The 20,076-nt window shown below is 43.3% G+C and overlaps 1 protein-coding gene across 5 annotated transcripts in view; it reads right to left on the bottom strand.

Moving 5' to 3' along the window:
- Window positions 1-3,889: 3,889 nt before the first annotated feature.
- Window positions 3,890-20,076, bottom strand: part of ELOVL5 (ELOVL fatty acid elongase 5) — a 39,224-nt gene continuing 23,037 nt past the window's right edge. For all 5 annotated transcript variants that reach the window (XM_014948967.1, XM_014948971.1, XM_014948969.1 and 2 more), the window contains exons 3-8: window positions 18,950-19,137; window positions 11,583-11,660; window positions 10,488-10,659; window positions 8,945-9,069; window positions 6,258-6,392; window positions 3,890-4,830 (exon numbers count right to left, since the gene is read on the bottom strand). In XM_014948967.1, the coding sequence (XP_014804453.1) occupies window positions 4,699-4,830; window positions 6,258-6,392; window positions 8,945-9,069; window positions 10,488-10,659; window positions 11,583-11,660; window positions 18,950-19,137 (830 nt within the window). In that variant the 3' untranslated portion in view covers window positions 3,890-4,698. The remainder of the gene's footprint in view (window positions 4,831-6,257; window positions 6,393-8,944; window positions 9,070-10,487; window positions 10,660-11,582; window positions 11,661-18,949; window positions 19,138-20,076) is intronic.

Below are 20,076 nucleotides of genomic sequence, written 5' to 3'. Positions count from 1 at the left end.
GGGGCTTCAACCTTCTAGGCAATCCCTGTAGATTTGGCTTATTACCTGCAGAACTGCACCTTATTGGGCCCCGCTTGGAAAAACACCCAATTTCAAAGTTGAATTTGCAAGCGGAGGAGACAAAAACCATCTCAGGCACTTGGACCTCCCTCCCAGAGGAGACCAGCACAGCAAGAAACCTCTGAGCCTTGCACACAAAGTGCAAAACCCATTCTCCTGGACTACCTCTCTTGTTTTAAGAGCCCACAAGTGAGCAGACAGACAGCTATGTAAGTAGTTCTGGTTTCCCTAAGTCCACCACCAAGCGATCTGGGCTGTTTGCAATGAGCTGATTAAACACTCAGATCAGAGAGGGCTCAGAAATGATGACTGAAGGGCAAGGGGAGCTATAAGGAAATTGCAAAAATGCTCCCATTCTGAAGAGAGGTGTAATTCCCATTTTATAGACAGGATATCTGAGGCAGAGAGTCCCTCTTGGCCACGTTAAGTTTTGCTCCTGGCACTCATCATGTCGGAGCCATCTGGGCTGCTCTGCATCGAGTGAGTCAGTAATCCCAGCGGGAGGTTCAATCCATCACATGAACTAGTCTTTCTACAGGCAGGCAAGGGAACAGCCTTTAGCAACAGCCAAAGCTTTCTGTAAGGAACAGGTTGCCAAATCTCTGGTACATTAAATTTCTCTGCATATCTGCAGCTGTCCTGCCATCACGATGGCTCCTCCTTGGCCTGAGGCAGGATGGGGGAATGCATTAAATCTGTACAAACCCACCGGAATTCAGGCAGAGATCATCAAAAGTGTTTTAATGATTAAACTATGTCAAACATTAACAATGTAGGTATATTCAGATGAGCCAAGGGTTTATTTCTAGCACATTTAGACAGCCTATTTTTGAACATTGTAGCTGCTGTACTGAGCTATGTAAAGACTCTGCAAACCAGTACCTAGAAATGAAGACACACGCACAAGCTTTGATAATGTAAACATAACAGACACTGTCTCCTTCAAAACAAGGAATGAAAACCCACAAGGCTAGTAGGAGAACTTATTAATTCCCTAAGAGATGTGCAAAAATTTTTTAAAAAGATTTAATTAAAAAAAAAAAAATTAAACATGTTAAAACTGGCATTTATATAAATATCAAAAAAACCCAAATAGTTCATCTTGAGCAATGACCAGCAGAATGTCTTGCACAATTCAATTTTTCAGAGCTTAATGAATAAAATATTCATAAGCCAAACTCCACCACGGCAGATACCAGAATACCAGCAATAGATCTTGGCTTGGCAACCGACTCCTCAGACGTGCAAGGCAAGATTTTACAAGAAGGAGTAACTTGAACAAGCACTCAAACCTGATCCTCAGATAACAAAGCCAAAACATTACCAGTGATACACACAACTCGCATCACAGAAACAGACATTTCCAGCACATTTTCGGTAACATTGAAAAAACATTAGGTAATGACTTAAGACTGTTTAATTTTGCTTGTTTGGGAAAAAACCACGCTTGTGTTAGGCACATTTTAAAAATGAACATACGGTGCACGAAGAACAGTACAGATACCAACTTAAATACAGACAACTCCATCAGAAAAGCATCTTTCTGTCTCCGTTTTTAAATACATTTTTGGATATGTCAGACTTGAACAGTAGCTCCTAAAATGCGGATATGGCTATGGTAATAACACTTGAAATTCTGCCAGTTTCATATTAAAAACCACTCTTCATTTAGCATTTAAGAATTCTCAGAAATAGGAAAAAAAAAAAGAAAAGAAAAGAAAAGAAAAGAAAAGAAAAGAAAAGATGGGTCCACCCTGTACATACTCTAAACCTTAGAGACAATACTTAAGTCTTACTGGACTGTGTAAGTGCCGATTAATTTTACACTAGTGACACAATTCAAATAAAAAAATAAGATCTATTAAAAAGGTAAAATAACTTTTCCATCTGGTTTGTGACTGTTTAGTCAGTTAAAGCCAAATATACAAAACTAAATGCGCCCATTTCCAATTTCACTGTGTTGCGTAAGAGATACGTAACAACGTCGTGTATCACACACAGAACAGTAAAATGACCAATGGATTCTTTTAAATGACTTTTTAATAAAAAGTCAGTCAACTGAAAAGTTGAAACATACCCTAATTTTTAAACCAGTAATAAGCTTTGGGCCCTGCTTTTTAATTTAAGGCATGTGTGTTTTATCTACTGAAACCAGCATCGTACAAATTACCTCTACAATCACATGCATGAACTACAGTAAAAAAAATGGAGGTTTAGATTACAGTGTTTTCAAATTGTGAATCATAATTCAGCACCTATCATATTGACTAGTAAGGCAACAGCAGTGTCGGATACTACGATAATACTCCCTTCCACAGTCTATAGCGGGGTCAGTGACAGCCCAGAATTATTTTTAAAACTTTAACCTACTTTTATGTTCTGTATACGGTTTCTAGGGTGTTTGCACTGGTTAAGTCCTACATAAATCACACTATTCTAGGCAGGAATAGTTACAGTAGCTGTTAGAGTATTAGTGCACAACTCTTATTGTGCTTACAATCAGATGATTTTGTTGTTGGGGTTATCAAAATGGTTTTTCAGTTTGGTCTTCAATCCTTCCTTTGTTTCCTTTGTTTCACATTGTTCTCAAGGGAAGAAAAGCTGTTTGTGTACCCGTTCGCGGTGGCCGCGGAGCCGTTCTGATACTCTTTCCTCCTCGAGGACGCCTTTTTGTTGTAAGTCTAGAATATAAGGAAAGACACGTGGTTTTGCTTAGACAGATAGAAATAACCGCTTCCTCACAGTGACTCAAGAAACTCAGGAGTAAACTTGCATCCATCACTTTTAAAGACCTCGGGCCGGTGGCAGAGTCTAACAAGCTCCACCATTTTTTGTGTACGAGGCTACAACACGCCTTTCATTCATCACGGAGAGAGAATGAGTTCACTGGAAAAGAAAAGTGTGATGGTAGCATGGGTAGTGCCAGGTTAACAGTAAATTAGAAACAAGGGAAGCGATTTTATGAGCAGACCATGGCAGAAGAATACGCTCCAAACGACAAGTGAGGAAGGAGGTTTGATGCACTGCAGGTGACTATCTCAAGCAAAGCCAAAAGACGCCGGGGGTAAACAAGGACAGTCAGGGGAGTTCACAGACAAACGTGAGAGGAATTTGCACTGGCCAACACGGGAAGCAAAAACAAAGAGGATCAGGGCAGCTCAGGACATCAAACAAAAATTAGAGACAGGGAAAAGATACACATGAATTAGTCTTTGTCAAAAGGAGCATATTTCCCAAAATATGTGTGTGTGAAAGAAAGTTACATGGTTAAAAGTTAAAATATGAGTAAAACTGATGATTAAGTGATGCAATACTGTCGTGTTTAATTAGCATGTTCATATGCAGCAAGTGATTATGAGCCACGGGACTGATTTTAAGAAGCACCAGAAGATCAGATAGGGAAGCCTGCTGTGTTTCCCCCCATGACTCACTCTTCCCAGACCCAAAATGTTCAAATCTTTCAAGAGACATTTAAAATACATAATGGAGTTTGCCTGTTTGGGGGCAGAGCTCCTTCAGCCGCTCTTCATATGATTTGTCTTCCAGGCCCTTCACCAGCTTCGTTGCCCTCCTCTGCACTCGCTCCAGCACCTCGATATCTCTCTTGTATTGAGGTGCCCAGAACTGGACACAATACTCGAGGTGTGTGTGTGTGTGAAAGAAAGTTAAATGGTTAAAAGTTAAAATATGATGATTAAGTGATGCAATACTGTCGTGTTTAATTAGCATGTTCATATGCAGCAAGTGATTATGAGCCACGGGACTGATTTTAAGAAGCACCAGAAGATCAGATAGGGAAGCCTGCTAAAAAGAAAAGAAAAGAAAAGAAAAGATGGGTCCACCCTGTACATACTCTAAACCTTAGAGACAATACTTAAGTCTTACTGGACTGTGTAAGTGCCGATTAATTTTACACTAGTGACACAATTCAAATAAAAAAATAAGATCTATTAAAAAGGTAAAATAACTTTTCCATCTGGTTTGTGACTGTTTAGTCAGTTAAAGCCAAATATACAAAACTAAATGCGCCCATTTCCAATTTCACTGTGTTGCGTAAGAGATACGTAACAACGTCGTGTATCACACACAGAACAGTAAAATGACCAATGGATTCTTTTAAATGACTTTTTAATAAAAAGTCAGTCAACTGAAAAGTTGAAACATACCCTAATTTTTAAACCAGTAATAAGCTTTGGGCCCTGCTTTTTAATTTAAGGCATGTGTGTTTTATCTACTGAAACCAGCATCGTACAAATTACCTCTACAATCACATGCATGAACTACAGTAAAAAAAATGGAGGTTTAGATTACAGTGTTTTCAAATTGTGAATCATAATTCAGCACCTATCATATTGACTAGTAAGGCAACAGCAGTGTCGGATACTACGATAATACTCCCTTCCACAGTCTATAGCGGGGTCAGTGACAGCCCAGAATTATTTTTAAAACTTTAACCTACTTTTATGTTCTGTATATGGTTTCTAGGGTGTTTGCACTGGTTAAGTCCTACATAAATCACACTATTCTAGGCAGGAATAGTTACAGTAGCTGTTAGAGTATTAGTGCACAACTCTTATTGTGCTTACAATCAGATGATTTTGTTGTTGGGGTTATCAAAATGGTTTTTCAGTTTGGTCTTCAATCCTTCCTTTGTTTCCTTTGTTTCACATTGTTCTCAAGGGAAGAAAAGCTGTTTGTGTACCCGTTCGCGGTGGCCGCGGAGCCGTTCTGATACTCTTTCCTCCTCGAGGACGCCTTTTTGTTGTAAGTCTAGAATATAAGGAAAGACACGTGGTTTTGCTTAGACAGATAGAAATAACCGCTTCCTCACAGTGACTCAAGAAACTCAGGAGTAAACTTGCATCCATCACTTTTAAAGACCTCGGGCCGGTGGCAGAGTCTAACAAGCTCCACCATTTTTTGTGTACGAGGCTACAACACGCCTTTCATTCATCACGGAGAGAGAATGAGTTCACTGGAAAAGAAAAGTGTGATGGTAGCATGGGTAGTGCCAGGTTAACAGTAAATTAGAAACAAGGGAAGCGATTTTATGAGCAGACCATGGCAGAAGAATACGCTCCAAACGACAAGTGAGGAAGGAGGTTTGATGCACTGCAGGTGACTATCTCAAGCAAAGCCAAAAGAGGCCGGGGGTAAACAAGGACAGTCAGGGGAGTTCACAGACAAACGTGAGAGGAATTTGCACTGGCCAACACGGGAAGCAAAAACAAAGAGGATCAGGGCAGCTCAGGACATCAAACAAAAATTAGAGACAGGGAAAAGACACACATGAATTAGTCTTTGTCAAAAGGAGCATATTTCCCAAAATATGTGTGTGTGAAAGAAAGTTACATGGTTAAAAGTTAAAATATGAGTAAAACTGATGATTAAGTGATGCAATACTGTCGTGTTTAATTAGCATGTTCATATGCAGCAAGTGATTATGAGCCACGGGACTGATTTTAAGAAGCACCAGAAGATCAGATAGGGAAGCCTGCTGTGTTTCCCCCCATGACTCACTCTTCCCAGACCCAAAATGTTCAAATCTTTCAAGAGACATTTAAAATACATAATGGAGTTTGCCTGTTTGGGGGCAGTAGGCTGTGTTGGTTTCGTTTGCTGAAGGTGGGTCCATCTTTGCACAGATCCTGATTATGAACTACCCAGAACAACACAAACCAAGCCTGGATCTGTTCAGACAGGAAATCAGTTTTGTAGAAACACAACTCGAAACGCTTATTTTTCCATACGGAAATACAAACAAATGCCTGCAAAGGTGAGCCAAAACTAGATTTCTGTGAGTTTGGGAAGTTTCCTTGGATATTATACAAGCATTTCCCCTGGTAAGTACAGTAATGAACAATTCCTTGGGGTGCTTCACAGGCTGCTGGCTTCTTTCAGACTGGAAAGCTGTTCCTTACATAAAGCTCTCCCTTATCCGCAGTTAAAATTGCATTAGTAAAATGCCTCGTTGTGCCACTCTGCTTACTGAAATTCCTAATCGGTCTGAATTCCGGATACAAAACATTAGAAGATTGGAAATTGGAGGGCAGACCAACAAGTGTAGCACTTTGAGAAGGTATGTGTGTTACTGGAAGATAGCAAAAGGGCATTTCAAGCACATCTTTCTGCAAACAGCTTTCCAACGAGATGCTGCCAGCAGAATGCTACAAAGGGTCGATGAATATTACTCTTACCTGAATATAGAAATTTGTGAAGAGGATAATCAAAGAAATCATATAAGAAATCTGGAAATACAGCCATCCCTGAGGAAATGCACACGGCCAAACAACACCACAGCTGGTCTGGAAGATTGTCAGGACAAACTGAGTCTGGGGAGAGAGAAAAAAAAAAAAAAAAAAGACAAATGGAGCACATTAATGCAAGGAGGAAAAAAAAGCCATTAGTGACCAAATTCTCATTATTTATTTCCAAAACAAGTCAAAAGTATGTAATACTGTGTGTCTGACAAGTTTATCATCTTTGTCTTACTATCAGTTCAAACCCAAGTTAGCAGACATTCACTCAGATTGTGGTATTCTGTTGTTTAAGTGGTTTTTATTTGATTAATATTGTTCCATTTTAGACCATTGGAGTAACTTAAGTAGACTTGATTTACAAATATACTAAGGAAAAAAAAAGACCACCTTCTTCCTAGTGAGAGCTCATTGGGGTTTGACTCTACCATCCTAACAGAGTAGATCTGCATCTCACTGCCTCAGCTGCAAAAGAGATTTGGGGTCACTGGGTCTACACACAGATCCAGCCTAAGAATTTTGGGGGAAAAGGCTGCAGGGAAGCTGGGGAGGCAGGGAGGAGGACCGGGGTTTAATTATCTTCAATTATCTCTTCTGGAAAAAACAGAGTTTGAGTTTAAGTGCTGCAGAGGGCCTTAGGCAAAATTCATCCTTACACGAAGGCTACCAGATTAGGGAATGTTTATTTAAAAAGGGAAAGACTGTTGTGTTCTGCTCTGCTGTTTTGCTGCCCTAACAGCTACGCAGGCAGAGCAGGCAGGGACGCGAAAGCAGCTCTGAGAATAGCCAGGGGAGCAGCCCAAGCACCCAGACACTTGCACTCTGTAGCACACAAATAACCAGCACGAGGAATAGAGCCTTAATCTGGAAGGACAAAAAACCAACTAACCAAACCGCAAAGCCATCCCTCCACCCCCACTAACCAACGATCCCCACGGCTACAACACTTTGCCTGCCATCAGGAAGGAAGAGTGTTAAAAAAACCATAAAAGATTTTGAGGATCAACACCGAATTGTTGGCAGCAAATGTTATTAATCATCGCCAGCAAATGTTATTAAATATATTCACAGCTCTGAGTGGGGGCTAAGGAGGGGTAAGGTCGGGGGAAAATAAGAAAAAGGCTTTATCTCTAGGCTTCAGTTTCCCCACCTACAAAATGGGGAAGACAGAAACCCCATGCACATTTCCTTGTGGTGTTCTGACATGTTACACACATTGAAACCTGGTTCTCGTGCAGTATCACTACAGTCTGTGCTGTATTGCTTAATTTTGTTGTTCTTTTCACCTCCAGTACACGGCCTTCGGGCTTCCTCACTGCACACACAGGAAACAATACAAACGGGATGCAAGGAGTCCAACACAGAATTACAAGAGAAAAAAATCTGCCCATTTAAAGTGCAGAAGGAGACCAGAAATATTGAACAGTTTTTAATAAACCATTTACAACTGCGTGCAAAAGTGAGACAGAAAAGCCTTTGTCCCGCAGGACTAGAATGAAGGGCCTTGTTAGCTGGGCACTGCGTTGCTCTTGCTTTCTGCTCTGTCATCTCAACACCAGCCCCAGCAACCAAGTACAGAGAAGAAGGCGTTAGCTCAAACAGGCTTGGAAGAAAAGCTTCTCCCTCCTCCCTGGCTAGCGAGTCCCAGAAAACCCAGGGCTGCGACTCCCAAATACAACTGGCCACACCACACAGAATCACAGAATCACAGAATCTTCTAGGTTGGAAGGGACCTTAAAGATCATCTTGTCCAACCGTCAACCTAACTGACAAAAATAGACACCCACACAACAAACAAGGAGCATCATCACTAAACCATACCTCCCAGCACTTCATCAACCCGTCTTTTGAACACCTCCAGGGATGGTGCCTCAACCCCCTCCCTGGGCAGCCCATTCCAATGCCTGATAACCCTTTCAGTGAAAAAATTTTTCCTAATATCCAGCCTGACCCTCCCCTGGCGCAACTTGAGGCCATTTCCTCTTGTCCTGTCGCCTGTGACTTGAGAAAAGAGACCGACCCCCACCTCTCTACGCCCTCCTTTCAGGGAGTTGTAGAGAGCAATAAGGTCTCCCCTCAGCCTCCTCTTCTCCAGGCTGAATAACCCCAGTTCCTTCAGCCTCTCCTCATAAGACTTGTGCTCCAGACCCCTCGCCAGCTTTGTTGCCCTTCTCTGGACCCGCTCCAGCACCTCAATGTCTTTTTTATGGTAGGGGGGCCAAAACTGGACACAGTACTCAAGGTGAGGCCTCACCAGGGCCCAGTACAGGGGGACAATCACCTCTCGGGCCCTACTCGCCACGCTGTTCCTGATACAGGCCAGGATGCTGTTGGCTTTCTTGGCCACCTGGGCACACTGCTGGCTCATGTTCAGCCAACAGTCGACCAACACACGGGGAGGTGGAGAAAGATCCTCCTGACCTTGTACACCATCAGCCTCCAGCTCCCCATCGCCCCGAAAACAGAGCAAAGGGAGGTGCAGAGGCTGGATCTCCAAGGTGATTTAGGCACTGGCCTTCATTCTCCTTTCTTCTACCTCCTGCCAAAATTGTGCAACTCAGCGAAGACAAGAGGAGCCCATCACTGACACGAGAGCCTGCTGAGGCCCTGAAGAGCTCATCACTCACCAGCTGCCCCTGAGTGATGTACTTCTTCCACCACAGATAAGGACGCATTGCTGGAACAGCAGACAATCCGTAGTAGGAGTACATGAGGACGTGGATAAAGCTGTTCAGTGTGGCACCAAAGTAAGCTAAAAAAAGGGGCAAAGGAAAAAGAAAGTACACTGCATTACCAGGAACACGCTGTTTCACAGAATCTACAAAAATAACAAGTTCAAAATGTTACTATTTAAAATATGATTTTTCTTAGAAGAAAGGCAAGAGATTTCCATTCCCCTCAGTCTGAATTTTTTTATTGCTCACCCAACGGCGTGGCTGAGCTGCTTTGCAGCTGTGCAGCTTATACCAGCCTTCTGGTTTTGTTTCCTTGATTTATTCTTTTTTCACATCTCCATTCTGGCTTCTCAAGGGAACTGAGGAAGCCGATAAAAAGGAGGCACATAAACACACCCAACGATCGATAGCTTCGCCCATCTAATTTTAGGTTTATTTCACTTCCTTCCGGGCAGGAGCCTATCTTGTCATTTATAACCAAAAGTAACAGATATAGTCAGAAAATGCAAGTTAGCTCTTTTATTTCTCCTTGTTTACAGCACCTTTACTCATTAAAGAAACTTTTAGCTTAACATCAAGCTGCATGGTCCTGTGATGACCAAGCAGAACATACAGCTTGGAAAGGAAGAAGAAAAAAACACATGGCTAGAAATAGCACAAAAGTATTTTCAAGACCACACAAACACAAGATGGGACTCCAAGTATCTGCACTTTTGACTGTTGTATAAACAGGGATTGACTTCCCTGGAGGAGAATGTGGTTCCAGACGCACACTTTTTAGAAGTCCAGCATTACTCACTGTTGTGCTGACAACACGAAACAAATACGAGTTTCTATGTTGTTTGGCTCAGGAAGCAGACTCCTGAGCAACCCAGCCTCTCGGTCTGCACTGCCAGCAGTTCACATCCACCGGATTTGAAAAGGTTTCTCTTGGATGAGGGTTCAGCAAAGCCAGTATCTATAGGCTGGACATCTGAACCACAGCTAAGCCACGCTAATGCAGTTTGGAAACTAGATGCCGGCTAACAGCAATGAAATAAAATAAATAAATAAAAAAAAAAAAATCAAAGCGAGATAGCCAGAGGTCAGCAGGATTTAGACAAGAGAGACATGGAAATCTTTCCCTTCAGATGTATTCAGTCAAGTTCATTAGCGCTTGGGGTACAAGATTTTAATTGAAATAATTTGTCATAGCTACCGGTATAATGAGATTAAATTAAGAAAGCAACATCTCAAGTGAACTTGACAGATACAAGGACAAGAGTCACTACTAGCCATCTTGCAGATGCCAGCCACATCGGCATGCCTTTTCTAGAGGCTCTGCAGGCACCTTAATACCTGCAACTGTCTGCAACAGTTTCAATTCAGCAAAGCAGCTGGCTATGGGACAGAACAGATCCTGCAGCTGAAGGTACCAGAGAAGTTTGGTTTGACCAAAATAAAACCAAAACAAGGCCCTTGTTGCAAGGGTTCCCCACCATAACCCAGTACTTACAGTGACCACAAGGCACCCAGTTCATAACGAACCACCAAATGTTCAGCATCGTTGCATGGTGGTAGACATGCAGAACAGTGATCTGATGATTATTTTTCCGCAAAATGAAAAAGAAGGTATCCATGAACTCAATGAGTTTGGAGAAGTAGTACCACCAGAGGACACGTATGATCTAGAAAGGAGGAAACAAGTTTTAGAAGAATTGCACGTTGTGGGGGCTTTAATCCCTTTTGCTAGCTAAGTAAAATCCAAATTCTGTCCTGCACTACTTGAACTGAAGACACTGCTGAGATCTTCTGTAATGCCTCAGCAGCCTCAGGTCTCTCTGTAGGAGAGCTAGGTACAAGCCCAAAGCTACAGTTGACAACAGGATGATAAAGACTGTTTTATGAGGCTACTGCTGTGCACCTGGGGTGTCCTGAGAGAAACAAGAAAATATTTAACTAGACTTAGTCCCTCAGTGCTCTCTGTAAAGGAGAGGTCTAAACAGCGACCAGAAAAAATCATCACCACATCTCAGAAAGAGAAGGGGAGTCACCCCACAACGACTGGATACATTCTGAAGACCAAGTCCTTGTTTTTCGACCTGGTAACACCTGAAAACTTACAGATAATCACTCACCAAAACAACAACCATGAATATACTGTAGATTAACTATTATGTTTGATAATGCATTGTCACAGAATCACAGAATGGTTAGAGTTGGAAGGGACCTTAGAGGTCATCAAGTTCCAACCCCCCTGCCCTGGGCAGGGACACCTCCCACCAGACCAGGTTGCTCCAAGCCCCATCCAGCCTGGCCTTGAACCCCTCCAGGGATGGGGCAGCCACAGCTTCTCTGGGCAACCTGTTCCAGTGCCTCACCACCCTCACAGGAAATAATTTCCTCCTAGTATCTAATCTAATTCTCCCCTTTTTCAGTTGAAAGCCCTTACCCCTTGTCCTGTCACTACACTATTGTCCAGTGTATTGTAAAAAGAGGAAAAAAGGATATAGCTTGAACAAAATCCACATAATCAATACTGTTCCTCTCTCCACTTAGACACAAGCGGACAATCTGAAACATTATTAGCCATAAGTCTTGATTACGTTACCTTCATATCAGCTTCTCCTCCACTGTGCGTGTCCTGACAGAAGAAATTGTATCCTCCTTCCCATACTCCCGTCACCAGCTGAGAATAAAGAATAAAGTGTCATCTGGGGAGAAGGCTGCACCCCACAGCTCACGCAAACCTCGACAGCAGCTCTGCCGAGACATCTGGTGTCCAGAGACTCATGGGCACCCGAGTGCGGCATGACCTTCAATCCAAGCAGGGATGGAATCATAGTGGAGGGGAATTAACAAATTTTTCCAAAATGGGAGTATATCAGAACAAAAATAGGATGTAGCACCTTATCCCCACTTATCCCACACCGTGTGTGCGTTTTGCACAGTCATATTCCGGACAGAGTCTCAAGACATATCTTTCCTTCTTGGCTGATGATCTTATTGTTGGAGAAAGTGAATGACCAAAATAAATACATTTTTCTTCTGATTATTTTTGGAAAGAAAAATTTATATTTTTAAGACCTTTTATACACAGAGAACTGACTAAAACTTTTTTTTTCAACCGTGTAGCAGAGCAGATCTTCAGTTTTGCTGCCCCTGACAGCGAGCCACTGATGTTTTACCGTATTGCAGTTCTTCAAGACCTTTTTAAAAAATTCCCTCATCCCGAGGACATTACGTCCTTCCCAGTACAAGTGACTTCCTCTGCAGGACACGCTGTTGCCTGCCTGACTTCCTGGCACAACAAATAACACCTCCAACGAGACGGAATTCCTTTGAAGAGCAATGACCAGCTATTAGTCACAAGAGGATGATGGGGAGCCCATCGCCAAGAGGGACCGGCTGAAACCTCCGGAGAAGTAAGAGGCAAGCTGGATGTCCATGTCCTATCCTTTCACAGGTGGGAGGGAGGTGGAGAGGCAGGATGAGGGTGGGATGGGAGGAGGGAGAGGGTGCAAGGACAGAAGCAAGCCCCCCCTTCAATATCGCAACAGGACGGATCGCTGGATGTTGTTTATAAGGATGTTTTTCCCCTGGGGAATGGCAGAAGGAGAGCAGCAACAAATTTAGATGATTCCCAAGTGAAAAAAAGAATTGTTACGCATCCCAAAAAAAGTTTTAAAGGCAGAGACAGATACCCTGCACAAGCAAGCTGTCCGTTTTCGGCCTTATCTACGCTCCTGCAGAATAAAAAAAGGCCTTGCAAAGCCACAGTGGAAAACTCTCTGTACTGTAAGTCATTTAAAATGAACACTTGATTAAAGGACTACAATAACTGGGACGATCGAATGCTGCTCAGAACTGTGAACAGGAAGCTAATTCTACAAGGTATAACAAAGATCATCACTTAAATGATCTACCTTTTCCTAATGTTATTTCTTTCATGCCTCATTTTCCTCCTAAATTAGCTTTTAAAATACCCAGTCAGCCTAGGTCATTATTTTTGACCTTCAGAATTATTGCTACTATTTAAGGGGAAAAAAAAGCAAGAAAAAAAAAAGCCATGTAATTATAACATATAGACATGGAATCATCTCGTGTACTAGAGATAGATCAATAACCACCCTGCCACAGAGAGAGTAGGGCAGCCGTGCGCATCAACGGTGGACCCCAGCAATTTCTCCAGCCAGGCAGCAAAGGGAACGTGGCCCCGGGAGGACTCCTCTCCTGGCCGTAAGGCAGGCACGGCTGTGCCAAGCACACCAGTTTCAAAGCCATAGCCCCACTCAAGCTGGACCAGCAGCAACTCTTAGGGCACGGAGGGAGAGCCTGTGCCGCTGGGTGAGCGCCTGGACAGAAGGACAGAAGTCCAGTCCCTCGGACAGAAGACCACATTGTGCTGCAATCGTGTCGTTAAGAGCTTACAGATGTTTTCGTGCAGTTCTCAAAGTTCAAGGAAGTGTTAGGAGTAGAGGGATAATCACAATGTTTACACTGCAATTCATCCAAACAGCATCCATCGCTCACGCTGCGGTCCATAAACTTCTCCCAAGTAAAGGCTGGCACAGAGAAACCCAAAGAGCCTTCCCTGCAAGAGATACAGGTTCACCACCTGAAGCAGGAGGCAACCAAAGGTGCCTGGATGGGTCCCACCTCTCTCAAGGGCAAAGGCATCTTCATCCAAACAGCATCCATCGCTCACGCTGCGGTCCATAAACTTCTCCCAAGTAAAGGCTGGCACAGAGAAACCCAAAGAGCCTTCCCTGCAAGAGATACAGGTTCACTACCTGAAGCAGGAGTGTGGCTCTAGGTAGCTACAGTTAAACCCAAGGACTCCCTTGTTTCCAGAAGAGTACATAATAATAAGCTAAGAGCTGCCATCTCACAGCCACAGGGGCTTCAAAAAGCAAAGATACATTGGTAGGAACTAATAGTATCTTTCACCATATAAACAGCATAGTCACAAAAATAATTTATTCCCTCCCTTTCCAGGAGGAACTAAATGGTGAAAAGCTGCTATCGCTGCCCGCAAACCTTGCTTGGTGCAACACACAGCACACACAGACAACCCTTCTCCCGAGTGAGCCGGCTGCTCCTTCGCCTGCCACCACTATTTCTGACACCCATGATACTTTCAGCACGTGCTCTGGGAGGCTTCACAACACAAAAATCAATGGGCCACTCCGGGACCTGACCACGACCTGCTCCTGTGCCACCGAGAAAACAATAAACGGAGGTGTCATGAATTGCCAGCTCCTGCATTTAAGTCATTCCTCACGCTTGTTGTGATCTGCTTCCAGGATGGCTGGAGCTTCTAACCCCCCCTTACAGCTACGGCACAGCAGGTCTCATCTCGCCCCGCGCTCCTCATCCTCCCAGTGATGGGCTGAGGGCTCCTCAGACACCTCAGGCTTGGGACAACCTTTCCCTGCCCTCCGCCCCTAAGAAGTCCTTCATCTTCAGGCTGGCAGGAGCCCAGGCTGGCTAATGGCATCGCTGATGCACAACCACAGACGTATCTCCTCTGCAGAAACGAGCCTGTCTCCAAAAGGCTGACGAGAATAATTTTCACCACAGTACGTGATTTTTAAACGACACAAAAAGAGACAGCTCCTTCATAAGCCAATTAAGATGGTACTCAAAGTCAATGCTGAGTCCTTCAGCTCCAGGGAAAACCCTGCAGCTTAAAGTTGCTTTTCTTTTGCAACTCTTAACTTCCTTCCCCTGTGCTGAAATTTTATTTTTTTTAATCTTGCTTTCATTTTGTAATTCCGTTGCTGAATTATTTAAAGTGCCGTAGCATGTGCATCTTTTATAAACCCTGCTACCAAAATAAACCAGCAGGCTCACTCCAGTCTGACCGGGCTGTAGAAGAGGCATTTCTGGGGAGGGTTTGGTTTTCTCACCATAAAACCAAAGCCTGAGACTCGCTGGAGAGGGGCAGATAAGGGACCCATCACGCTGTCACGGCTTCACGGGCTTCAAAGCAGAATCAGATTAAAGCAAAAAGAAGCAGAAGTTCACGTGTCTGGTCAAAGGAAGCAAATGTCTGCAGAGATAGGAAATTTTATCTCTACACGAAGGCAGTCACCTCAGGACAGCGATAAGGGCTTCGGGACTGCAGAGAAGGGAAGGGGAGAGGGAAGAGAGGGCTGCCACCCACCTCTCCACCGGGTCCCCTCTTCCTCAAGCAGGGCACGGCTCGGGATACTCCTCCTGCAGCACACCCACCTCCTCCTCACCAGGAACATGTGAGACTTTGCTCAGGCAGATTTTGGAAGAGGCTGCCCAGAGAGGTGGTGGAGTCTCCTTCTCTGGAGACATTCAAAACCCTCCTGGACACGTTCCTGTGCAACCTGCTCTAGGTAGACCCGCTCCAGCGGCGGGGCTGGAGTAGATGATCTCCAGAGGTCCCTTCCAACGCCATATGACTCTATGATTCCGTAGGGAAGGGATTTTTCAGAAGAAGGAAGAAAGGCAGTAAAGAGATCAGTTAAGGAGGTGAGCCTTCATCACTGACCAGTTTTCTTGACTGTAAGCCTGGCCAGTCCAGGTCACTGGGGTAGTTCTGCTAACACACACCCCAAAACGAAGCAGGTCTGGGTGCTGTGGAACTGGGTACCTGGGGCTCTTTGCCAAGTCACCCGGCTGAGACTCGAGTAGAACAGCACGGGTCTGACTCACGGCCTTGCATGACGACTGGGCTCGTGGTCTGGCGCCGAGCAGCAGCACGGGTGATGGAGCTGTGCTGCTCCAACTGCTCCCATGGCTCCCTCAGACACAGACATGCCAGCCAGTGGGCCAGTAATCCACCTCCTGTAAGGCCACTGCCAGCCACTCCACTCCACCGCGGTGGAGAAGACACCCCTTGCTGCCCCGGCCCAAGACAGGAGCGCTATTTCCCCTCAAAGTCCAAGCACTGTAGAGTTATACAGAATCCCAGAATGGTCTGGGTTGGAAGGGACCTTAAAGATCATCGAGTTCCAACCCCCCTGCCATGGGCAGGGACACCTCCTACCAGAGCAGGTTGCTCCAAGCCCCATCCAGCCTGGCCTTGAACCCCTCCAGGGATAAACAGGTATAAAATCTTGTTGTTTGCCCCTAATGAATGTCCCCTCTTCCTGAGGTATGGGAGTGACAGGTTAGTCTGGAGAAACTTCTCCCACTCCCCCAGGTCTGCCTTGCCTTTTATATTCTCTGGGAGAAGCACAGCCCACTACTCTGTTCTGCTGGAACCAGAACCCAGCGCAGCCATTAAATGCCCAAATAAATAAGTTATAGCAAGTACACACAGAAACGACTATCTTAGGAATTCCAAATAAGAGGTATTAGATATCTATTGACTTTAAAATAAGGCTATATTATATTACATCAGTAGAGCAAATGGTGCAAGTGCACAATAACTAGAATTATACAAATCCTACAATGCAAAATTTTTTTCCCCACATTATTGCATACAAACATTCAGATGTAAAGGTCAGAAAACCAAATAGGTCATCTTTCTCATCCTAGCTCACTTTAACATCTTGTTTTGGTCATATAATATTTAAACGAAGCTGTGGTGCTCTGAATCATGACCTGAACCACCACAGCTATTAGTCAGGAAAAACTCCCAAGCAAGGTTTCAGGTGTATCAGACACAAGCTATTAAAGCAGCTTATTTTTAGACAGGCCACTAAACAAGTTTGTAAGTGGTGATGTTTTATGACTCTCCTCAAACTAAGACTGAAAAAAAAAAAAGCTTAATCCAGCTGAAACTCAAAGTGACAATAAGGAAGAGAAGAGGGAGTTACATCTCTTTTTTGAATGTTGTTCTTTGCCATTTTCTCTTAAAAGTGAGTAAGTATAAAGTGCTACTGATGTATGGTTAATCCTTCCAAGCCAAATTTCCACGACTGACGTGATCTGAGCAAGGGTATTGCCTGCTTTGCACCAACACAGGTAATTGCAGAGGCACTACAGCTAGAGGAGGACATACCTGGACGTGCAGGAAGCTGATAATATTTTTCCCCTGTCCCTTTGGCTCTCTCCTTGCAAACACCAGGCAGCGCGGCATCGTGCCAGCACGGCTCATTTTTAAGGGATCCATCGCTTGCCCTCACGTCTAGCTCGTATGTGCTGCCAAACACATTTCAAACACATTTCATGCAACTATGGTGAGTTTAATGGTCTTCATAACACTGTAGCTTCCTGTATTCCCACTCATAAAGAGGAGTACTTACACCACCACCAGTGAACACCTCCAGGCAGATAACGCAGCACTAACAGCAATATTCACTTTGATGTACAGTGTTTCACTATGTAGGAAGGAGGAGCCTTAATATTCACTGTATTTTAGTTGTCTCGTGCCTTCACAACTTCAAAGTTGTTCAGCTGGTTACAAGTAGGAGGACTTCTTCAGCATAAATAGTCTTTTCTTGGTAACCAGTTCATTGTTAGCAGGAAAAAGGCATTTATAAGACCAACAGTTCAGATCTGTTCTGTTGTTTACATTTATCAGTAGGATTTGTAACATGGAAGTATGTTCCCATAACTTTCATTTGGAAATTATGAGTATTATTCCAAGTATTCAAGGGAAAATGACTGGCTACCTTGAGAGTTTTATCCACACTTAGTACAACGGAAGGAAAGTCTGCACTTGTAGACCTTCAATAACATAATTGGAGGTCAAAACAATAGATTATTATGTAATTATAAACCGTATCTGCATAAAATAATGCAGATGATGTACATGAAGTCCACAGCAACACTACTTTTAGACAAATTAAACACATCATCAGATAAATTTTTCTGGATTGTAACACCCTGACAGAGAAGTTAGAAATGTAAGCACAGCAAGTATACGTTCCAAGTACCTACTGAATCCAAAACTGCTCCCCCCCAAAAAATTAAGTATCGAAGTTCTTAATAAACCAACTCAGTAATTTTTGACAATTCACTACACAAAAGAAATAACTTTAAATGTAAATTGCTTCCTATCTAACCACTCACCTTGTAAAACACTAGAGAAATAACTACAAACTTAAAGAAGAATTATGGCTTGCATATATGTCTAAGCAAATGCCAAAAAAAAAAAAAAAGAAAAAGAAAAGATTAGTAGTAGCTCAGGCTTGTAATTGCATGTTGAAATGAAATCTCCCCTTAGAGGAAGGAGAAATTGCTTTTAAAAACAAGCCAGAATATTCTGTACATTAAAGCCACACACTTCATAATTTTCTGACCACATTCTTATTTACACTTCCATAGTCCTTCATTTTCACTTTAATAAAAACATACAATTCTGAGTAAAAGCAGCTGAAGTGCTCTCTGGGCAGTGGAAAACTTTATACTGCCTAAATCTTTGTTTTGTTAGGAAAGAAAATAAGTCCACAAAAAGTCCAATCCAGTTTGAAATATATTTCTACGTTCAGATCTTAACTTCCAAGAAACAGATGAATCACAGCGGCGCTGATGCAATTGTTTGAGCAGAACTAAGAGGACACAAGAGAAGCCATGGCAAGCTCACAGAAACAGATGCGAAGAGTGCGTGCATAATTAAACACATCTAAATAAAAGACGTTTTGCACTTCAAATCAAGCGGTAGTTTCGCTACAAAGTACTTTGTACAATCCACCAGCACAACCACGCTGAGCATGACTTCCAGGCAAGGAGGAGTCACTGAAGGAGCAGCCAGGTTCATGCTCAAAGATCAGGTCTTTCCCTTGCCCCGAGCCAGAGCAGCACGTTTGAGACATCGCTAACCAAGGTCAGCACAGACGTTTGAGGCAAGGTTTTGTTCATGCCATCCTTAGAGGTGACATTACAACTATGGGTTTCTCCCCTGAGAAGTGACACTGAAGAAACGGTGGCAACATTTCTGCAGATGTTTCCCCAGGTTTGAGAGGACTGTCCTCAGAAAGCATGTTCAATGCAGGCCAACACAATTAAAACAGATATTGCAAAGTAACCCCGACCCAACCCCTTTTCTCCTACCTCATAAAACATGTACAGAGAAAGCAGTGTAAGTCCAAGGTTGTAGACCACTAGAATACCCCTGCACGAGAACGGCTGCTTGTTCCGCATGTACTTTGGTCCGAGCCATACGATTAGCAAGTACAAGACTGAGAAGATAAAGGTAGGTGTATAGTTCTCCAGAAGAAGCCATCCTTTTACTCTGGGGTCTGAAACAAACAAACAAAAACATACAAACACTCAGACCTTTTTTGCAAGGGGAAGAGTCGAACAAATCCAGAAAGAGCTGAACCCAAAACGCTTCTCACACCAGAATACCGGCGAAAGATGAAGGAAGAGCAGCAAGTCCTTTTATTAAGGGCCACACTGCTAATTACAAACAACCTTTGCAAACAAGAAGATTCTAGTTATGCAGTTGTTAAAGAAAGCAGAAATAATTTTCTTCCTAAGGCAAAAATATTCTTAAACCATTCCTGCTATTATTTCTAAATAATCATTCAGAATCATAACCCATCTTGAATAACACAGAGGAGCTTCAATTTTAAAGAAAAGCTTCAACAACCTCTTCCCTTATTCTCTCAACCCATCCTTTCCCAGTAGTACCCACCTTATCTCCTCACACAGCCAGCAAAGCTAAGAGTGAAGCAGATACCTTTGTCCTTATCGGTGGATGATCCTGATAATTATTTTCTAATCAATACTAACCCAATTAGCTTGCACGTGTGCTACTCAAAAGGATTAAATTTTGGAGTCCTTGTATGGGTAATGAGGCACAGAGCAGCCAGTCCAGTCTGATTAACCAGCCCAGTTGGCAACACGTCAAAAAACACATAAACCACCCTGAATGAGAGGGTTTCAGGGGAACACTTGGGACAAGTGCATCATGCTTCTGAACCACAACTCTGCTGTCCATCCCCAGCAACAGCCCAGTACTTCACTGCTCTCACTAAGGTCAGCCCAAAAGATTGAAACCAAGTTTATCAAACCACAAACGAACTAAATTCAAGTATTGCTGGCATTCACAGTCTCTATTTAATGTTAAGGGAGTCATATGTGGATGCTGAAAGTAAGAAATGAGGTCTTAAAATGTAGGTTGGGAAGCAGTTGAGAAAGCTGGGGAATTGTTTGGATTTGCCACCTTTATGGTT

Source organism: Calidris pugnax, unplaced genomic scaffold (assembly GCF_001431845.1).
Source record: "Calidris pugnax isolate Ruff unplaced genomic scaffold, ASM143184v1 scaffold141, whole genome shotgun sequence".
In the NCBI taxonomy this organism is placed as follows: domain Eukaryota; kingdom Metazoa; phylum Chordata; class Aves; order Charadriiformes; family Scolopacidae; genus Calidris; species Calidris pugnax.
This window is presented reverse-complemented; position numbering and strand designations above follow the sequence as displayed.